The 16,080-nt window shown below is 40.1% G+C and overlaps 1 protein-coding gene across 29 annotated transcripts in view; it reads left to right on the top strand.

Moving 5' to 3' along the window:
• ANK3 (ankyrin 3) overlaps nucleotides 1–16,080 on the top strand; it is a 689,507-nt gene that overhangs the window by 329,504 nt on the left and 343,923 nt on the right. For 26 of the 29 annotated variants that reach the window (XM_027596018.2, XM_027596015.2, XM_027596023.2 and 23 more), the window contains exon 1: nucleotides 14,856–15,652. The exons of 2 other annotated variants lie outside the window; for them this stretch is intronic. In XM_027596018.2, coding sequence (XP_027451819.2) covers nucleotides 15,539–15,652 — 114 coding nt within the window. In that variant the 5' untranslated portion in view covers nucleotides 14,856–15,538. Of the gene's footprint in view, nucleotides 1–14,855; nucleotides 15,653–16,080 lie in introns of those variants that run through there. One more of the 29 variants, XM_027596011.2, reaches the window with a different exon arrangement.

Here is a 16,080-nt window from a genome sequence, read left to right as displayed (position 1 = left end):
CTTCTTTTGAAATGATCATGTGATTTTTAACCTTCATTGTGTTGATGTGGTGTACCATGTTGATTTGTAAATATTGCATCATTCTTTCATCCCTGGAATAAATCCCACTTGATCATGGTGAATGATCTTTTTAATGTATTATTGAATGCAGTTTGTTTATATTTTGTGGAGGATTCTTGCATCTCTATTCATCAAGGATATCGGCTTGCAGTTTTCTCTTCTGTAGTGTCTTTGTTTTTATCAGGGTACTGCTGGCCTTATAGAATGTACTTGAAAGCTTTCCTCCCTTTTCTGCTTCTTGGGATAGTTTGAGGAGAATAAGTATTAACTCTTGTTTAAATATTTGGTAGAATTCGCTTGTGAATCCATTTGGTCTTAGGCTTTTTTTGGCGAGAGTTTTTAAATTTCTGATTCAATTTTGTTACTAGTTATTGGTCTGTTCAGATTTTCTAGAGTTTGGTGTAGTATTGATATTTCTTTCCTAAAAATTTGATAAAACTCATCAGTGAAACCATATGGGCGTGGAGTTTCTATGGTAGGATGATTTTGTATGATTTTAGTTTCATTAAAAAAAAAGTCCCTAAAGTTTTCCTTTTCATCCTTTGTCAGTTTTAGTAAGTTACAATTTTTTTTGAGGAATTTGTCCACTTCATCTAAATTTTCAATTTATTGGCATGAAGTTATTCATAATATTCATTTATCTTTGAATATCTAGTCCCTAGTATATTTATTCATAGTATTTGTAAATTGTATTCTCTGACTTTTTTGGTTCAGTTATTTGTGATACATAACAAGTCACTCTAACATTAGTAAGTTAAAATAATAACAATTTATTTATCTATGAGTAGGCCATTTGGGCTAGGATCATTTAGGAAGTTCTTAGAGTCCAGGCGGGTTCACAGAGGGGTCCTTGACCAGCTGCCAGTCTGCTAGGTGGCTCTGCTTTTGGGGTTTGGGTGGCTGTTGGCTGGGAAATCTGGATAATGCACCACATGTCTCTTATCATCTACTAGGCTAAGCCAGGCTTGTTCACATAGTGCATCAGCAGTGTTCCTAGACAGAATAGAAATGTGCAAGTTCTCTTGAGGCCTAGTCTTGGGATATGACAGAATTGCTTTTTATCCACATTTTATTGACCAAAGTAAGTCGCAAGAACAACCCAGATTTACAAGGTTGAAAAATAGACTTTACCACCAATTCCATATGACTGTGGATGTGGGGCAGGGGAGAATTAGCACCATTTTTGTGATCTATCACATATTATGGTATACTATTATGGGCGAATTGTCATGAATTTGGCAGTTTTGTGTAAATAGTTGTCTTATCTGTATTGCGATACAACAATCTTCATGCATCTTTCTGGAATTTACAGAACATTAAGTTTTTTGGTGTCTAATCAAAAGCAATGTCTTTTCTCCCATTAATACTTAGGAAGATTGTGATTGTTTATATGTTTTTGTTTTATACATAATTATATATTTTGGTTATCTTCACAACCCCAGACCAGTAAAGTTTCAAGCTATTTTTTGGTCCATAATACTTTAAGAATTCAAAGTGTGGCACTAGTGAAAATTATCATGGCTATGTTGATTTGGGGCTTAAAAATAGGTTGAGTCTTAGATATTTCTCAGCTGTGGATAAACTGTAGGTAATATGAAAGGTAAGCAGTTTACCATAGCATAGGTAATATATGTCTCTACGTTTCCCTTCTTGTCTGTCAGTAGAGCAATTCTTGGACACAGAAAATGTAAGTAGAGTTGGGCATGTGATAATGGAATACAGTTTAATTCTACAAATCTGTAAGCATATATTTACATCTTGCTATTAAGTCACATTCATTTCACCTTTTTGGAAATCTACCTCTGGAAATTTAGCCTATGTTACCTATGTATGTGTGAACTCATCCGATGAAAAGAGTGGTCATTGATAGCATTGTTTCTCTCATGGAAGAATTGGAGGTGATCTAAATGTCTAATGAAAGGGGTTGATTTTTTAAAATATGATTCATCATATGAAATACTATACAACCACTTGAAAGTTAGAGAAGAGTAGTTAGTGACCTGTATGGATATTCATTGTATATATAACATATAATTAAACATATAAAACATATATAACATATATGACATGTAATTAAAAGTAGATTATGAAGCTATTTGTGGGATTATGTTTTTGATAAGATACAAAAATGTTAATGGTGGTTATTTCTGAATAATGGCAATATGATTTTTTTCTAGTTTTATTGAGATATAATTGACATACAGCATTGTAGTAGTTTTAGGTGTACAGCATGGTGATTGGATATATGTATATATTACAAAATGATTACTATAATAAGTTTACTTAACATCCATCACCTACAACTCTTTTACTTGTGGTGAGAACTTTTAGGATCTACTCTCTTAGCAAGTTTCAAATATATGATACACTATTGTTAACTTTATTCACCACACTATACATTATATCCCCAGAATTTATTTATCTTATAACTGGAAGTTTGAACCTTTTGATCACCTTCACCAGTTTCACCCATCCCCTCTTTGTATCTGTGAGGTTGGTTTTTTTAGATTCTGCATGTAAGTAAGATCATACAGTATTTGTCTTTCTCTGTCTGACTTATTTCACTTAGCACAATGCCCTCAAGGTCCATCCATGTTGTCACAAATGGCAGAATTATCTTCCTTTTCGTGGCTGAATAATATTCCTCTGTGTGTGTGTGTGTGTGTGTGTGTGTGTGTGTTGTTTTGTGTAACTTTTTTTTTTAAGATTTTATTTATTTGTGAGAGAGAGAATGAGACACAGAGAGCATGAGAGGGAGGAGGGTCAGAGGGAGAAGCAGACTCCCTGCTGAGCAGGGAGCCCGATGCGGGACTCGATCCTGGGACTCCAGGATCATGACCTGAGCCGAACGCGGTCGCCCAACCAACTGAGCCACCCAGGCACCCTTGTGTAACATTTTTTAATTTATTTGTCTGTCTACAGACACTTGGGTTTCCATGTCTTGACTATTATGAAGAAAACATGGAGTGTAGGTATCTTTTCAAGATAGTGATTTTGTTTCCTTCAGATACATACCCAGAAAGGGTATTGTTGAATCATTTGATAGTTCTGTTTTCAGTGCGTTTTTTTCCATTAAGTGTACTCTTAATCCCCTTTGTCTATTTTACCCATCACTTCCCTCCCCGCCCCGACAGCCACCAGTTCTCTGTATTTATGAGTCTGTTTCTGCTTTTGTTTGTTTATTTGTTATTTGTTTTTTTTTTAGATTTCCATGTGTAAGTGCAATTATATAGTATTTGTCATTGTCTGACTTATTTCACTTAGCATAATACCTTCTAGATCCATCCATGTTGTCACAAATGCCAAGATCTCATTCTTGTTTATGACAGTAGTATTCCACTGTGTGTGTGTGTGTGTGTACATGTGTGCATATATGTATTTCCAGTCTAACTGCTCAGCTCCCTGACAAGGTAAAACACATTACATGTCTGTAGTAAAGTGGTATTTCTGTTGAGTAAATCCCACTATTACCACTGATTGGCTAAACTTTGCTAGATTTTAGTACCATGGCTACAAAACAAAAAGATTCTATATTGAAGATTTTGATTTATATTTTATATATATGCGCACATGTATACATATATATGAGATATATATATGTATATATATCACATCTTCTTTGCCATTCATCTATCTGTGGATACGTAGGTTGCATCCTTATTTTGGCCATATAAACAACGGTAGTAAATATAGGGGTGCATGTATCTTTTTGAATTAGTGTTTTTGTTTTCTTTGGGTAAATATCCAATAGTGGAGTCCTTGGATCATATGGAAATTTTATTTTTAATTTTTTGAGGAACATCCATATTGTTATTCCACAGTGTCTGCACCAATTAACATTCCCACCAGCAATGCACAAGGGCTCCTTTTTCTCTACACCCTTGCCAACACTAGTTATTTCTTGTCTTTTTTGATAATAGCCATTCTAACAGAAATGAGGTAATGCGATATGATTACTTTCCAGTTTTTGATCCATGATTTGAAATTTTTAGAATATATGTTGAAGACATGAAAAATAAATAAAATGACTTCTAAAAGACCCTACACAGCCACAGTTTGCAGAATTACTTGTATTTTTAATTGCTACCTTCTATGTAATAAGATGTCTTGAGCTTTACAAAATCTGTAGTTACCTAAAACTCGAGATGATCTACTAATGGAAAAGATTGGTTTTATTGCCACCCTAATAGAACATGGCATCGTGAAATGTAGTAGTTCCTTTAAGATTTTTGTTTTTGCTGTTAACATTCACAAGTACTCGTAAAGATTGGGGAAATTTTATAAGCATCATGTTTTCATTTTAAAACATCACTGTTATGAAAATGACTTCTAAACATTTTGGTTGGAAGCAGCATCAGCATTCATATTCCTTTGTTATAAGTCAATATTCATGGCTTCCCAGGTCTTTAAAAAAATATTCAATTGGCTGGAAAGTTATAGTTAAAAATAGACACAGGTACTGTATCTGTGTTAAACTGCTAGCCATAATTCCATGCTTTTCTTTCCAGTCTAACTGCTCAGCTCCCTGACAAGGTAAAACACATTACATGTCTGTAGTAAAGTGGTATATCTGTTGAGAAATTACCACTGATTGGCTGATTGGCTAAACTTTACTAGATTTTACTACCATGGCTACAAAACAAAAAGACTCTCTATTGAAGATTTTGACTACGCTATTGAGACCAGTTTCCATCTAGGAAATAGTTAATGCAGCGTGCCATCTGTAATGCACCAGCATGTCTACAAGGGGGTAGTGAAATTTTGTGGGACCCAAATTAAATTAGATTTACATTAAATACATGCTGGAGAGAATTTTTAATGTAAGGCCAAGTGTTGTGGAATCACCCCCTCTGCAGGATAGACCACAGTTTGAAAAATGTTACTGATATGTTTTATCTGGTATGCTGCAGGCAGGCCCCCAACACATCCGGGTGTGTAGAGTTGAGTGCCTGGTTTCTGGGGTAGGGGGAAGTACTGGGGAAGATTCTGCACACCTCAGGAACCGTAGTGGCTCTGTGCCTGCAGCGCTGTTGTATAGGCAGTTTTTTCCATGTCAACACCTGCTCATTGGGAAACGGACCAAGACTCCCCAAGAGCTCTCAGATGGCCTGAATTCTGTATCCCTGCCAATCTGCTCTAGAATTTAATAACAACCATGAGGTGAAACTTGGGCCTTTCCTCATTGCTAATCCCCAAAACCATCTGGCCTTTCCCTTTCTCTGAAAAACAGTTGAGTGTATGCGTTGGGGTGAAGGAGAAGTTGGAGCTGGAAGAAGAGGAACAGACCTATCATTTGTTTCTTAAAGGACAGCCCACTGTCTTTCAGAGCAGACAGAAGTCCTTGGAGATCACAGCTCTAAGCTTGTCTTCCATAGCGTCCACATCTTAGCCACCCAATTGTTTGAAAATCACACCATTCATTAACTATTGACAAATGTCCAAGTTTAGTTCCTTTAGTGAAATAATGCCAAAAAGAAGGATGTACATCTGTAATCATGATTCTGATGTTAAAAACAAAAAGTTATGCATTTACTCTTTATTTTTCTATTAGGCTTTAGTAGAATATTAGAAATATGGCAGATACTCCATAAATAGTTGTTTACTCCTGCTCTGCAAAGGAATTGAAGTCAGTTAGTAGGAAATACATAGACTATAATAGTAAGTTACAAATAAAACATCACACTTCCTCTGCCCTGCTCCCACCCAGGGGAGGAAATATAATGCCCATAGTGAACCACATGGCCTGTGCATTGCATGGAGAATATCGTGGTTTTGGTCTCGTTGAAGCCTCACTCCAGGGCAAATGTTCCTCAAATGGAGCTACCTATGAGATCAGTTGTTCTACTTAAAATTGTTCTCTTACTGTCATACTACTGAGCACTTGTTGAGTTTGGGTGTCATAAATACATGTGTAGGATTATGCTACTTCAGTAAGGGAGGTATCAAATAAATATTTGTCAGTGAGTGAATTAATAAAGAAATTTGACTTGTCTGTACATGGGTTAGAAAAGCCAGTAGTAATATGTCTTTCTATGACTCAAATGACAGTTACTATGTTCATATACAAAGGGTAGATGCTCATGGGTATTTTTGCAAATATACACACAGTCACACATATGTGTATGTACATGTGTATACACATAAATATTGCAAGCATCAGGTTTGAAGAGTAGTGTCCATTCACTCTTTTTTTCAGAAATCCTCAGAACAGTATGTCAACAGCAATATTGATGCCTCAGAAGTGGGGGTGGGGGGGGGCGGTCAGGAAACTGTGGACCTTGGGCCAAATCCAACCTTGTTTTTGAATCAGCTACAAGATAAGAATGTATTTACCTGTTTAAATGGTTGAAAATGAATCAAAAGAGCAATCCTTGATGACACATGAAAATTATGTGAAATTCCAATTACAGTATCCATAAATCAAGTTTTATTGAATCCTAGCCACATTGGCATGTTTACCTATGGTCTCTGGCTGCTTTTGTGTTACAACAGCAAAGTTGAGTAACTACAACAGAGACCATCTGGCCTGCAGAGCCCGAAATATTTACTATCTGGCCTTTTACGAAAATGTTTGCTGACCCCTACCTTAGAAAATACAAAAAATGAGTAGGATGGAATCTGCCTGAACACACACCTTGTAGTATTTGAAAAGATCTATCCTCTACTGTGCCCCCCCCCGCCTTTTAAAGAGAAATTGGAAAAGGATAAGAAAATCATTTTCAACTTTTATCTTTTTAAAAAGAGCCTTGTAACCTGTTTTCTCCAAACATATAACCTTATATCCCAAACAGAATATTTTGAATATTCAAGCTTTACTTTTTAAAAATTGAAGTACAGTTGGCATGACAATATTCTGTTAGCTTCAGGTGTGCAACAAAGTGATTCAGCCATTGCAGTCGACCCTTGAACAAAATGGGTTTGAACTGCATGGGTCCACTCACAGACTTTGGTAAATACAGTTCAGTACTGTAAATGTATTTTTTCTTCCTCATGATTTTCCTCATACTTTTCTCTAGCTTACTTCATTGTTAGATACAGTATATAATACATATACAAAATATATGTTAATCCGCTGTTTATGTTATTGGTAGGGCTTCTAGGCAATATAGGCTGTTAGTAGTTAAGTTTGGAGGGAGCCAAAAGTTATAGGTGGATTTTCAACTGTGCAGGGGGTTGGCCCCCGTAACCCCATGTTGTTCAAGGGTCAACTGTAAATATATTACAGAGTGCTCCCCGTAAGTCTAGCTACCGTTTGTCACCATGCAAAATTATTACCATATTATTGATTATATGCTCTGTGCTGCACTTTTCATCCCCATGACTTATTTATTTTATAACTGGAAGTTTGTATCTCTTAATCCCCTTCACCTATTTTATCCAGCCCCTTTGTTCTCCCCCGTGGCCACCCCCAGTTCTCTGTCTTTATGAGTCTATTTGTTTTTTTCCCCAAACTTTACTAACCCTTATGATTATATCCTAACATGATATAATAAAGGGCAGGTAAAAAGGTACAAAGTTGTGGAACATACAACAGAAGGTTTAATTAGTCTAATTTGTAATTGGCCTTCTGAAGCAACCTGAGAGGGAAAACCCACCAAGACTCACCAAGGTGTAGGACGGGTGGGAAGGGGACAAATCCTAAATGCACTTGCAGCCTCCGTGTGACAGACCTACCTCGATAATACCTGGTGTTTACATGTAACTGTTTTTGTCTAATGTGGTGATGGTATTGTTTCATAAACATTAGCTATCAAAACATACTAGTAAGAAGCAGATGCTGGTATTTTCATTTTACAAGAGGAAAAGGCTATAAACTTTGCATGTAGCTCTTTCTACAGCAGTAAGTCAGTGCCAAATCCAAGAAGGTAAATTTTTTTTTCTTTTTTGTCAGTTGGAAATCCCTGCATGATTGATACGGTCCACAGAGTGATGAATGATGACATGAGTTGTAGTGTGAATAGTTGACTGATTTCCTTTACAACATCTGGCATAGTGCTTAGTCGTTACTATACTACCCTCGGCCACTGTATATGGCCTCACAAGTCAGTGAAAAATTTTTTAAAAATAAGAACCTTTGCTTTCTCATGTGCACCGCTCCATCCCTCATCTAGAGTTTTAGCAAATGATCACTGAGTAGGCCAGCAGATTCCTGAATTTTCAAACCCTATCTCCTTCATACCTTTGACCTTTAGTTTCCTCTTCAAAGAAATGTTTTGAAGCAGACTTACTTCCTTACATCTTGACAGGGACACCCCCACGGAAGAAGCACACGTAAATCCATCATTGCATCCTTATTGTAATTATATTTTGGCCTCACAGAGTGTGTATGCTGGGAGAAAGACTTTAGAATTCCTTTCCCTTTACAGATGTGGGACTCCTGAGGAAGGCTAAGGGACTTCTCTAAAGTCTTACAACTATATGTAGCAAAGTTGGGGTAAGAGCTGTTTTGCCTTATTTGCTTGCCTGTGTTATCTTTCCTTTGGGCCACTTCAAATATGATTATATATAAACATTAAATAGCAAGGGTTTAGTGAAATATCTAAAGGATATCCTTTCCTACAATGTTATGTTTGGCTATGAAATGAGGTTTATCTCTGTAAGATGCATAGGAAAATTTATTCTATTACAGAGTGGACATACTCCATCAATCTTATTGGGATAGTTATTTCATCATAAGTTAATAAAAGGTGAGAGAAGCTATGATTATCTAGATAGTTTAGGAGGTAAGTGATACAAGAGCATATCTATTGTTTATCTTCAGTAATAAATATACTTGAATTGAGCATATTACTGGAGAAAACATTCACATTTACCATCAGCCACCACAATCAGTATCTTACTTAGAGGGCTGTTTTGGGGCATCGCTACCCTAATAGAGTGAAAGACTCAACTCAATTGTCTCTTCACCATCTTGACTTATTTTTTCCTGGAGAGTCCAAGATGGAAAGAAGCAGAGTCCATGAACAGTGGTTCCCCACCTAGTCATTTTCAATTGGGTCATACGGCTTTATTTTCTTAACAACACGTGTTACTCTCTGGAATTATCTTCTTCATGGATTTGCTTGCTTGTTGACTCCCCTGTCCCATACTCACAAGAGTGGAAGCTGCAGAGTGTGGGGCCTTTTCTGTCTTATTCTGCATTGATATCACCAGTGCCTGGACCCTAAAGGGAATTCCACATGATCTGTTCAGCACATGAGCAGTTGGCTATGTGTCGAGAGTGTGAGGGATCAAATTGTGAAATTGTAAGTTCTGTGGATGGTCAAGAGACACGTCGTGCCTGACCAAGATAGCAGTCTTCTGAGGGCCGATCTCTGTGCTCTATCTTACGTGCCCAGCTCTGCTCCCACAGCCTCTGTACACATGCTGGGATTGCTGGGTCACTTGTCTCTCTCTTCCATCGATTACTGGAGAGCAGGAACCAGTCCCATTCACCTGTATGTCCTAGGTGCTGAGCACAGTGACCAACAGGTGATTGGGCAAGTCCATGCGTGCATGAGTGGTTCTTTTAGCACAAGCGCCTGGGAACCTACTACCTCTTTGTGCTTCGCCTTTTCAAACAGAAAGCCTAATGACTGACTGCTGAGTGTCTTCTCGTGCTCATTTGCAGAAATATCCACCTTTTGGAAGATCATGTCTGGCAAATTAGGCTCTTTTTGTTAGTATGTGCTCTTTATATAGAAATCACTGTAGTGTGAGCCACACACATAATTTCAAATTTCTAATAGCCACATTTAAAGATCTTTTTAAAAAGTTAAATTTATTTTAATATGTTTTATTTGACTGAACATATCCAAAATAGTTTCAACATGACTCAGTATATACAATTATTACTGAGGAATTTTACATTGCTTTTTCTCATATTAAGTCTTGCAATCCAGTGTTATTTTATGTCTTCATTTGGATGCTAAATTATTGGAAATACTTGATCTGTATTTTTCCAATAAAATTTGGAGTTGGAAAAGTCAATTCCCATATTCAAATTGTTCCAAACACACTGCAATGTGTTCCAGTATCCGAATTGAGTATGTTTTTAAATTTAAAACTCGGTTCTCCAGACATACTAGTCACATTTCAGTGTCCAGTTGCCAAATAGGGCGGGTGGCTGCTGTATGAACCAGCACAGATCACAAACTCTTCTTCAGTATACCTTTCCTCTACATCTCCCTTTATTTCCAAACACCCACAACCTTCTGTCACTTCAAATCCTAGCATTTTGGGTTCGTGACAGGGTGGTCCAGCCACCTCCTCCTACAGGAACAGGGGCCCAGAGAGGAAGTGGCTTGCTCAGTACACTTTGTTTGCCCACCGCTCAGCACTCTGCCAGGCACCGCCAGTCTACTCCGGTCAGAGAGACCCTGGGAAGTGCCCGCGGGGGTCTTCCATTCAGAGTGAGGGATCCCCTCGTCCCTGCCAGCCAGTGTGGCCGTGGTGGAGAGACCTTGGGGAAGCCTGTCCCTACTGCCCGTGTGAGGTGGCGGAGGCAGCTGGTAGCCTGGGGCCAGCTAGCTCTGCAGCACTGAGGCAAGCCAGCGAGCTGGACAGACCGTCTAGTCCAGGGATGGAGGGCAGACGGAGCACGAAGACAGATGGGCCCGAGGCCAGCCCTAATGGATCCAAAGGTGCCACCCCACGACGGTGTGGGAGGGACCACCAGTCTTTCAGTGTGGTCCGGCAAGTCTTTTTTTTTTTTTTTTCTTTTCTTTTTCTTAAGCACTTCATGTGTCTCATCTGGAAGAGAAGAATATGTGACTATGAGTTGAGAATTTCCCAAGGTGCTTTTTTGTCATTTATTACCACTGACAGGTTTAGTGCTTGTTTTCTTTCTTGTTCCCCGCATTGTTCAGAACCTGCTCAAGGTCTCTTGACATCATCTTTAGCTAGGATGCCAAAATTAATGAAATGACGATGGATCCATTTTTCATTGTGAAGGAAAAATATTTTGACTCTTACGGTGAGGTTGCTCTGCTTCTGAGAAAACTGAAGTGGGTGCAGCACAGATAGTTTTCATTCCATCAAAACACACATTTTGCTCATTACCGAGAGCACAGGGTAGGTTTGGGAAGGTACAGCCTCCCTGGCAGATGAGAACTCGCTCTTTTTTTTTTTTCTTTCTGTTTCCCATCATCCATTTTTCTTTACACTCCCCATCCTCCCCTTCTCTACATCACTGTGTAATATATTTTTTAAAGTGCACAGTTACTAAAACTGCAAAATGACCTCTTCATAGAAATCACATACATTGTGTGTCCACCCAGCTCACCAATGTGGAGACACAATACAGAATGACATCGAGAGTAGTCAAGTTACTAATTGGCTGAAGTAATAGAGTTTGTGTCAAAATCCTGGCAAGGTGTAAGCTTAAACTGTGAAGAAAAATTCCCCTTACTGGCATCTGAAGTCTGTAAAACATCCTAATGAGTTGACTTGGTTTTGTTTTCAGTGGGATATTTAGTCATAAATCTTTGATTCCTGGATTAGAAATTATTTGGGGTAGGGGCGCCTGGGTGGCTCAGTTGGTTAAGCGACTGCCTTCGGCTCAGGTCATGATCCTGGAGTCCCAGGATCGAGCCCCGCATCCGGCTCCCTGCTCAGCAGGGAGTCTGCCTCTCCCTCTGACCCTCTTCCCTCTAGTGCTCTCTATCCCTCATTCTCTCTCTCAAATAAATAAAATCTTAAAAAAAAAAAAAAAAAAGAAATTATTTGGGGTACAAACATTACTCCAGCTGCCAAGCTAGAAAGTGATTTTTACTTTTTGGTACTAGTGTTATGCTGTAATGCACAGATAGGAAGTCCTGTAAGTAAAATATGTCACTTCTGGTAAGAACTCAGGAATTATTTTGGGTGGAATCATAAGGAAAGTTTTTGACTTAAGTTCTGGTAACTAAGGTCGAAGCAAGGAAAAGACCAGGACTCCTCCTTGCTGTAGGATGCCTGTTTTCAAATTGCTCAGCCAAGCTGCCTTCTGCAGGAAGGATAGGGGGACATAAAGCTGGGCTCTAGGATACCATTCCTTCAGTTCCGCTGTTATGTTGATTATCATTGCCTTTCCTATAGGACATATTCAAAGAAGGATTTCTGCTGTGAATAAATTTGAAGGATCACTTTTACTTTATTTTTGAAAGGATGCTTTGGGAATTCCTGTAGCTGGAACTTTTATAAAACCAGAACAGATTCCCCTCCCCTGCTTCCCTGGAGAGAAGTGGCTTAAGAATAGTCTTTCTGTAACTTTCAACAGCTTTGACATTCCATGCCCAGGCCATCCCCATCCTGTGTAAGTTCTGTCCAGTACACCCTCATGGCCAATGTCAGGGAGTGGGACTGGAGAAGTAACCCTGTATGCAGGCGGTAATTGATGTGACTGAACCTTGCATCTCCTTCCTGCTCTCAGAGACCGGCCGCCCTGCTCAGAGACACACTCTTGTACCTGCTGCGCCATCCGTTTTACTTGGAAGATTCACACTAGTTCTGAAACCTTGCAGAAGAGAGCGAACTCTTGAGTGGAAAAGTTTCAGGAATCTTCAGTCAGAGAATCAAGTTTTTAAAAGTTCTTCTCATGTTTCATTTTCAGCTCTTATAAATAGCTTGTTTTTCTAGAATTATTGCTAGAACTCTCAATTCAGTTTGGGAGGAAAAAACCTAGTATTTGTGGCTATCATGCATAAATGCCTTTGTATTGAGAGTAAGTACACAAGAAGCTGAAGAGTTACCTGTCAGGGTGTAGGCTGGGCAGGGAGAAAAGAACTAAGACTTACAACAATCAAAATTGTAGACCCTCACGGCTGCCTTCCTTGGCGGTATTGCTGTTAAAAGTTCTTCTGGCTTAGAAATGGAGGACAAAAGCCCACATTTTCTGTAAGAAAGAAAATCTAAACAAACCTTAGAATTTATTTTTTGATGGGTTAACCACTTACTGAGATACTGCAAAATCCAACATCACAAAAAATTTCTATTATGGCGACAAAAGTTGTGATGGATTCTCAACTTTTGAGTAATTTGGGGGAAACAAAGAATTATTCTAGTTTTAAAACATACCTGTGGCCCGTTTTCCTAATTTCCAACTATGCTTTGGCTGATAGAGATCAATGGGAAAGTATAGCTTTGCAGTCTCAGACAAAGAGGTTACTCTGATCAAGGATACTTATATATTTTAAAGTATCATTAGTGTCTGTAAAGAAAGGAAAAAAGTTCCAGGAGCTGGTGGGAAACCAGCCAGTTCTTTAGCTGGCTGTTCTCTTCAACTTGCAGAAAATGAAAGGAAATCATATCAATTTTCCCCAAAAGTGCAGGATAATTTGTATAAGGGGAGACTGTAGAAAAGTTCTAATTTTTATTTTTTTTCTCCATCCCACCTATTCCTATTACAATAAAAAAATTATTCTGGTAGAAAAACCACTTTTTTTTTTTTTAAGATTTTATTTATTTACCTGACAGAGAGACAGCCAGAGAGGGAACACAAGCAAGGGGAGTGGGAGAGGGAGAAGCAGGCTTCCCGCTGAGCAGGGAGCCCGATGTGGGGCTCGATCCCAGGACCCTGAGATCATGACCCGAGCCGAAGGCAGATGCTTAACGACTGAGCCACCCAGGCGCCCTGAAAAACCACTGATTTTTATTACTAGGATCCAAATGTGATTTATCACTTTTGGATCTGAGTCTCATTTCATTCCCCTCCTTCATTTTCTCCTCTGTTTTACCAGATGATGGTTTGCTAGATAAGGGAGAACCTTTCCAGAACTGTGTTCCTGAAAGTAGTTTGTGTGGGGAAGCAGCACATGAGCATCAGCACACGCAGTAGGCCCCTGGGAATGGTGTGACCCACGTGGTTTTCAAGCGGTTCACGGTGAGGCCTGAGAGGAGTGTACCATCCACTGGCAGCAGGGCCAGAAAGCCATGGGCCCGCCATCTTTCCCTTTCCATGGCCTATCACTGCCTGCCAGAGGGTCAAGCCCCCTACAAGGAGATGGGGAGGAAGATCTTTGATCTCCGAGTCTAAAACATAGTGGGTGGATGTTGTTTGCAGGAGCTCACACGGGAGGTTCTTTATGAAGCAGGTGAACAACAGCTCCAGAGAACCCCAGCTGACTCTTCACGTGGTGCCTTTGGCCTTCTTGCTTCAGCTTTCACACACGTTAGCCGTCAGTCCTGCAAAGCCAAAAGGACCAATCTCTAAAGTTACAGACTTCTTGTATTGGAAGAAGCACGTGGCCTCATGGTATTGGAAGTACACATACTAAGTCTCTTCAGTGGAGTATCATCTTTTTTCCCCCCTGCTCATTTTCCTGGTGCATTTAGGGTTTCCTACCAGGGCTCAAGTGTTTTAGGTCCAGTCTACCATTCAGCCATTTCTTGCTAAAACCGTGTGAATCGCCTGTGTGTATACATGATTCCTGACTTAGTCTGTTTCTTCCGGTGTGTGCCTCCTGGCAGAACCACCCCAGCAGGCCTGGAGAGTGACTGCTGCTTCACTTCACATCATGAATATTCAGAGGCTGCAGTCAGTGAGGACTCAGGTGGCAAAAATAGTAAGGTGATTGAAGCAACCCCTAACGTGAAAGCCAGATCTCCATTTCAGTGTCTCCGAACCCCTGATTGCTGCACAGGCTGCCCGTCCTCGACCCGTGGACCACATGAGAGGAGAGTCCTGGGGAACTCCTATGAATTGGGCATCTGTTCCATACACCAACATGCTCACGTCTTTCTGTATGATGTGTTGTAATCAGCATGTTGTTTTTAAAAGACAACAGGCCCTTCTGTAGTCCTCGCCCACAAAATGCATTTAGGCCCATAGTTCAGCATAAAGGACTTACTGTTGAGACCAGCAATGCATGCATTGTTTTCCCCGTAACACGGTCAGGATCTCCAGAGCAAAATTTAGTGCATTTTGTGAAATCTTATTTTGTGTATTTTGTCCCCATCAGCATTTAAACTCAAGTAGGAACAGCTCCATTCTCTTATGGGTTAAATTATGCTCTGTGCAGAACTAGTGGTGATGTATAAATTGCAGCCCTGTCTTTTTTTCGAAGGATTCTAAAATAGGTTTTCAGAATTAGTGCTGGATTTTCGCTCCTGCATGTGTGGTGACTCTGGATTTTTTCCCTTCAGAGAAGCATCCTTTGCAGCATTCCCCCTTCCGAGGAATCACTTAGACACTTCCAGCTGGTGGCAGGGGATACGGCCATAATACAGCTTCCTCTGCCCCAGCTGTCTTTCTCACTACGATAAATGCATTACGATGGCTGCACTCTTGTGTAAAGGTTCAGGTGGAGGAAGGTGGAGGATGAAGTCTGGAAACCGTCTTTTGGGTTTTTAAAAGCTTCAGCTTCTGCAGCATCTTTGCATTTTGCATGTCTTCCTGCTTCTGGTCAAAGGTTTCTCTCCAGTGATTGGAATGCTGCTGTAAGCCTGGCTAAAGGTGCCTGAGGAGATCACCTTATACAAGGAAGCCCTGCGTGCTTGAGAAGCTCTTTTTAAATGCATTATGGCTCATGCAGCCTCACAATTAAAGAAAAACAGGGATTTAGAAATCAATGCTGAAGAAGAGACTGAGAAAAAAAGGAAACACCGCAAACGGTCCCGGGATCGGAAGAAAAAGGTAGTGGTCTCTGCCAGAGCATATAGCTTGCCTGGCTTTTTTGTTTTAATCTCCTCCTGGTGTCTGTTGGAGGCATGAAGGGCTATTTTTACGTGCTGTGTAGGGGCTGAATTGGGAACAGATGATGAAGCCCCTGGTCGAGCACGGCCGCCGGACGGGCGAGGCAAGGGAAGGTTTTATGCTGTGTGGGGGTGATTGCAGGGCTGATGCGGAAGGTGCGCTTTCACCTCGAGGAGGCTGGGGCACGCCAGCAGGACACAGAAAGGGGGTGCAAGGGAGTGAAAAGTAGTTTCTTCCCAGCCCTGTCAAGGTGAAACGGACTCCGGGGACTTAGGTTTGAGGGAGAGGCCGGAGAGCCAGTCTTGGTACTTCTTGGAGGTCTGGCTCATGGAAAAGGAGCTTTTGTGCTAGAACTACTGTCACTCGTG

Source organism: Zalophus californianus, chromosome 15, assembly GCF_009762305.2.
Source record: "Zalophus californianus isolate mZalCal1 chromosome 15, mZalCal1.pri.v2, whole genome shotgun sequence".
Classification (NCBI taxonomy): Eukaryota; Metazoa; Chordata; class Mammalia; order Carnivora; family Otariidae; genus Zalophus; species Zalophus californianus.
This window is presented reverse-complemented; position numbering and strand designations above follow the sequence as displayed.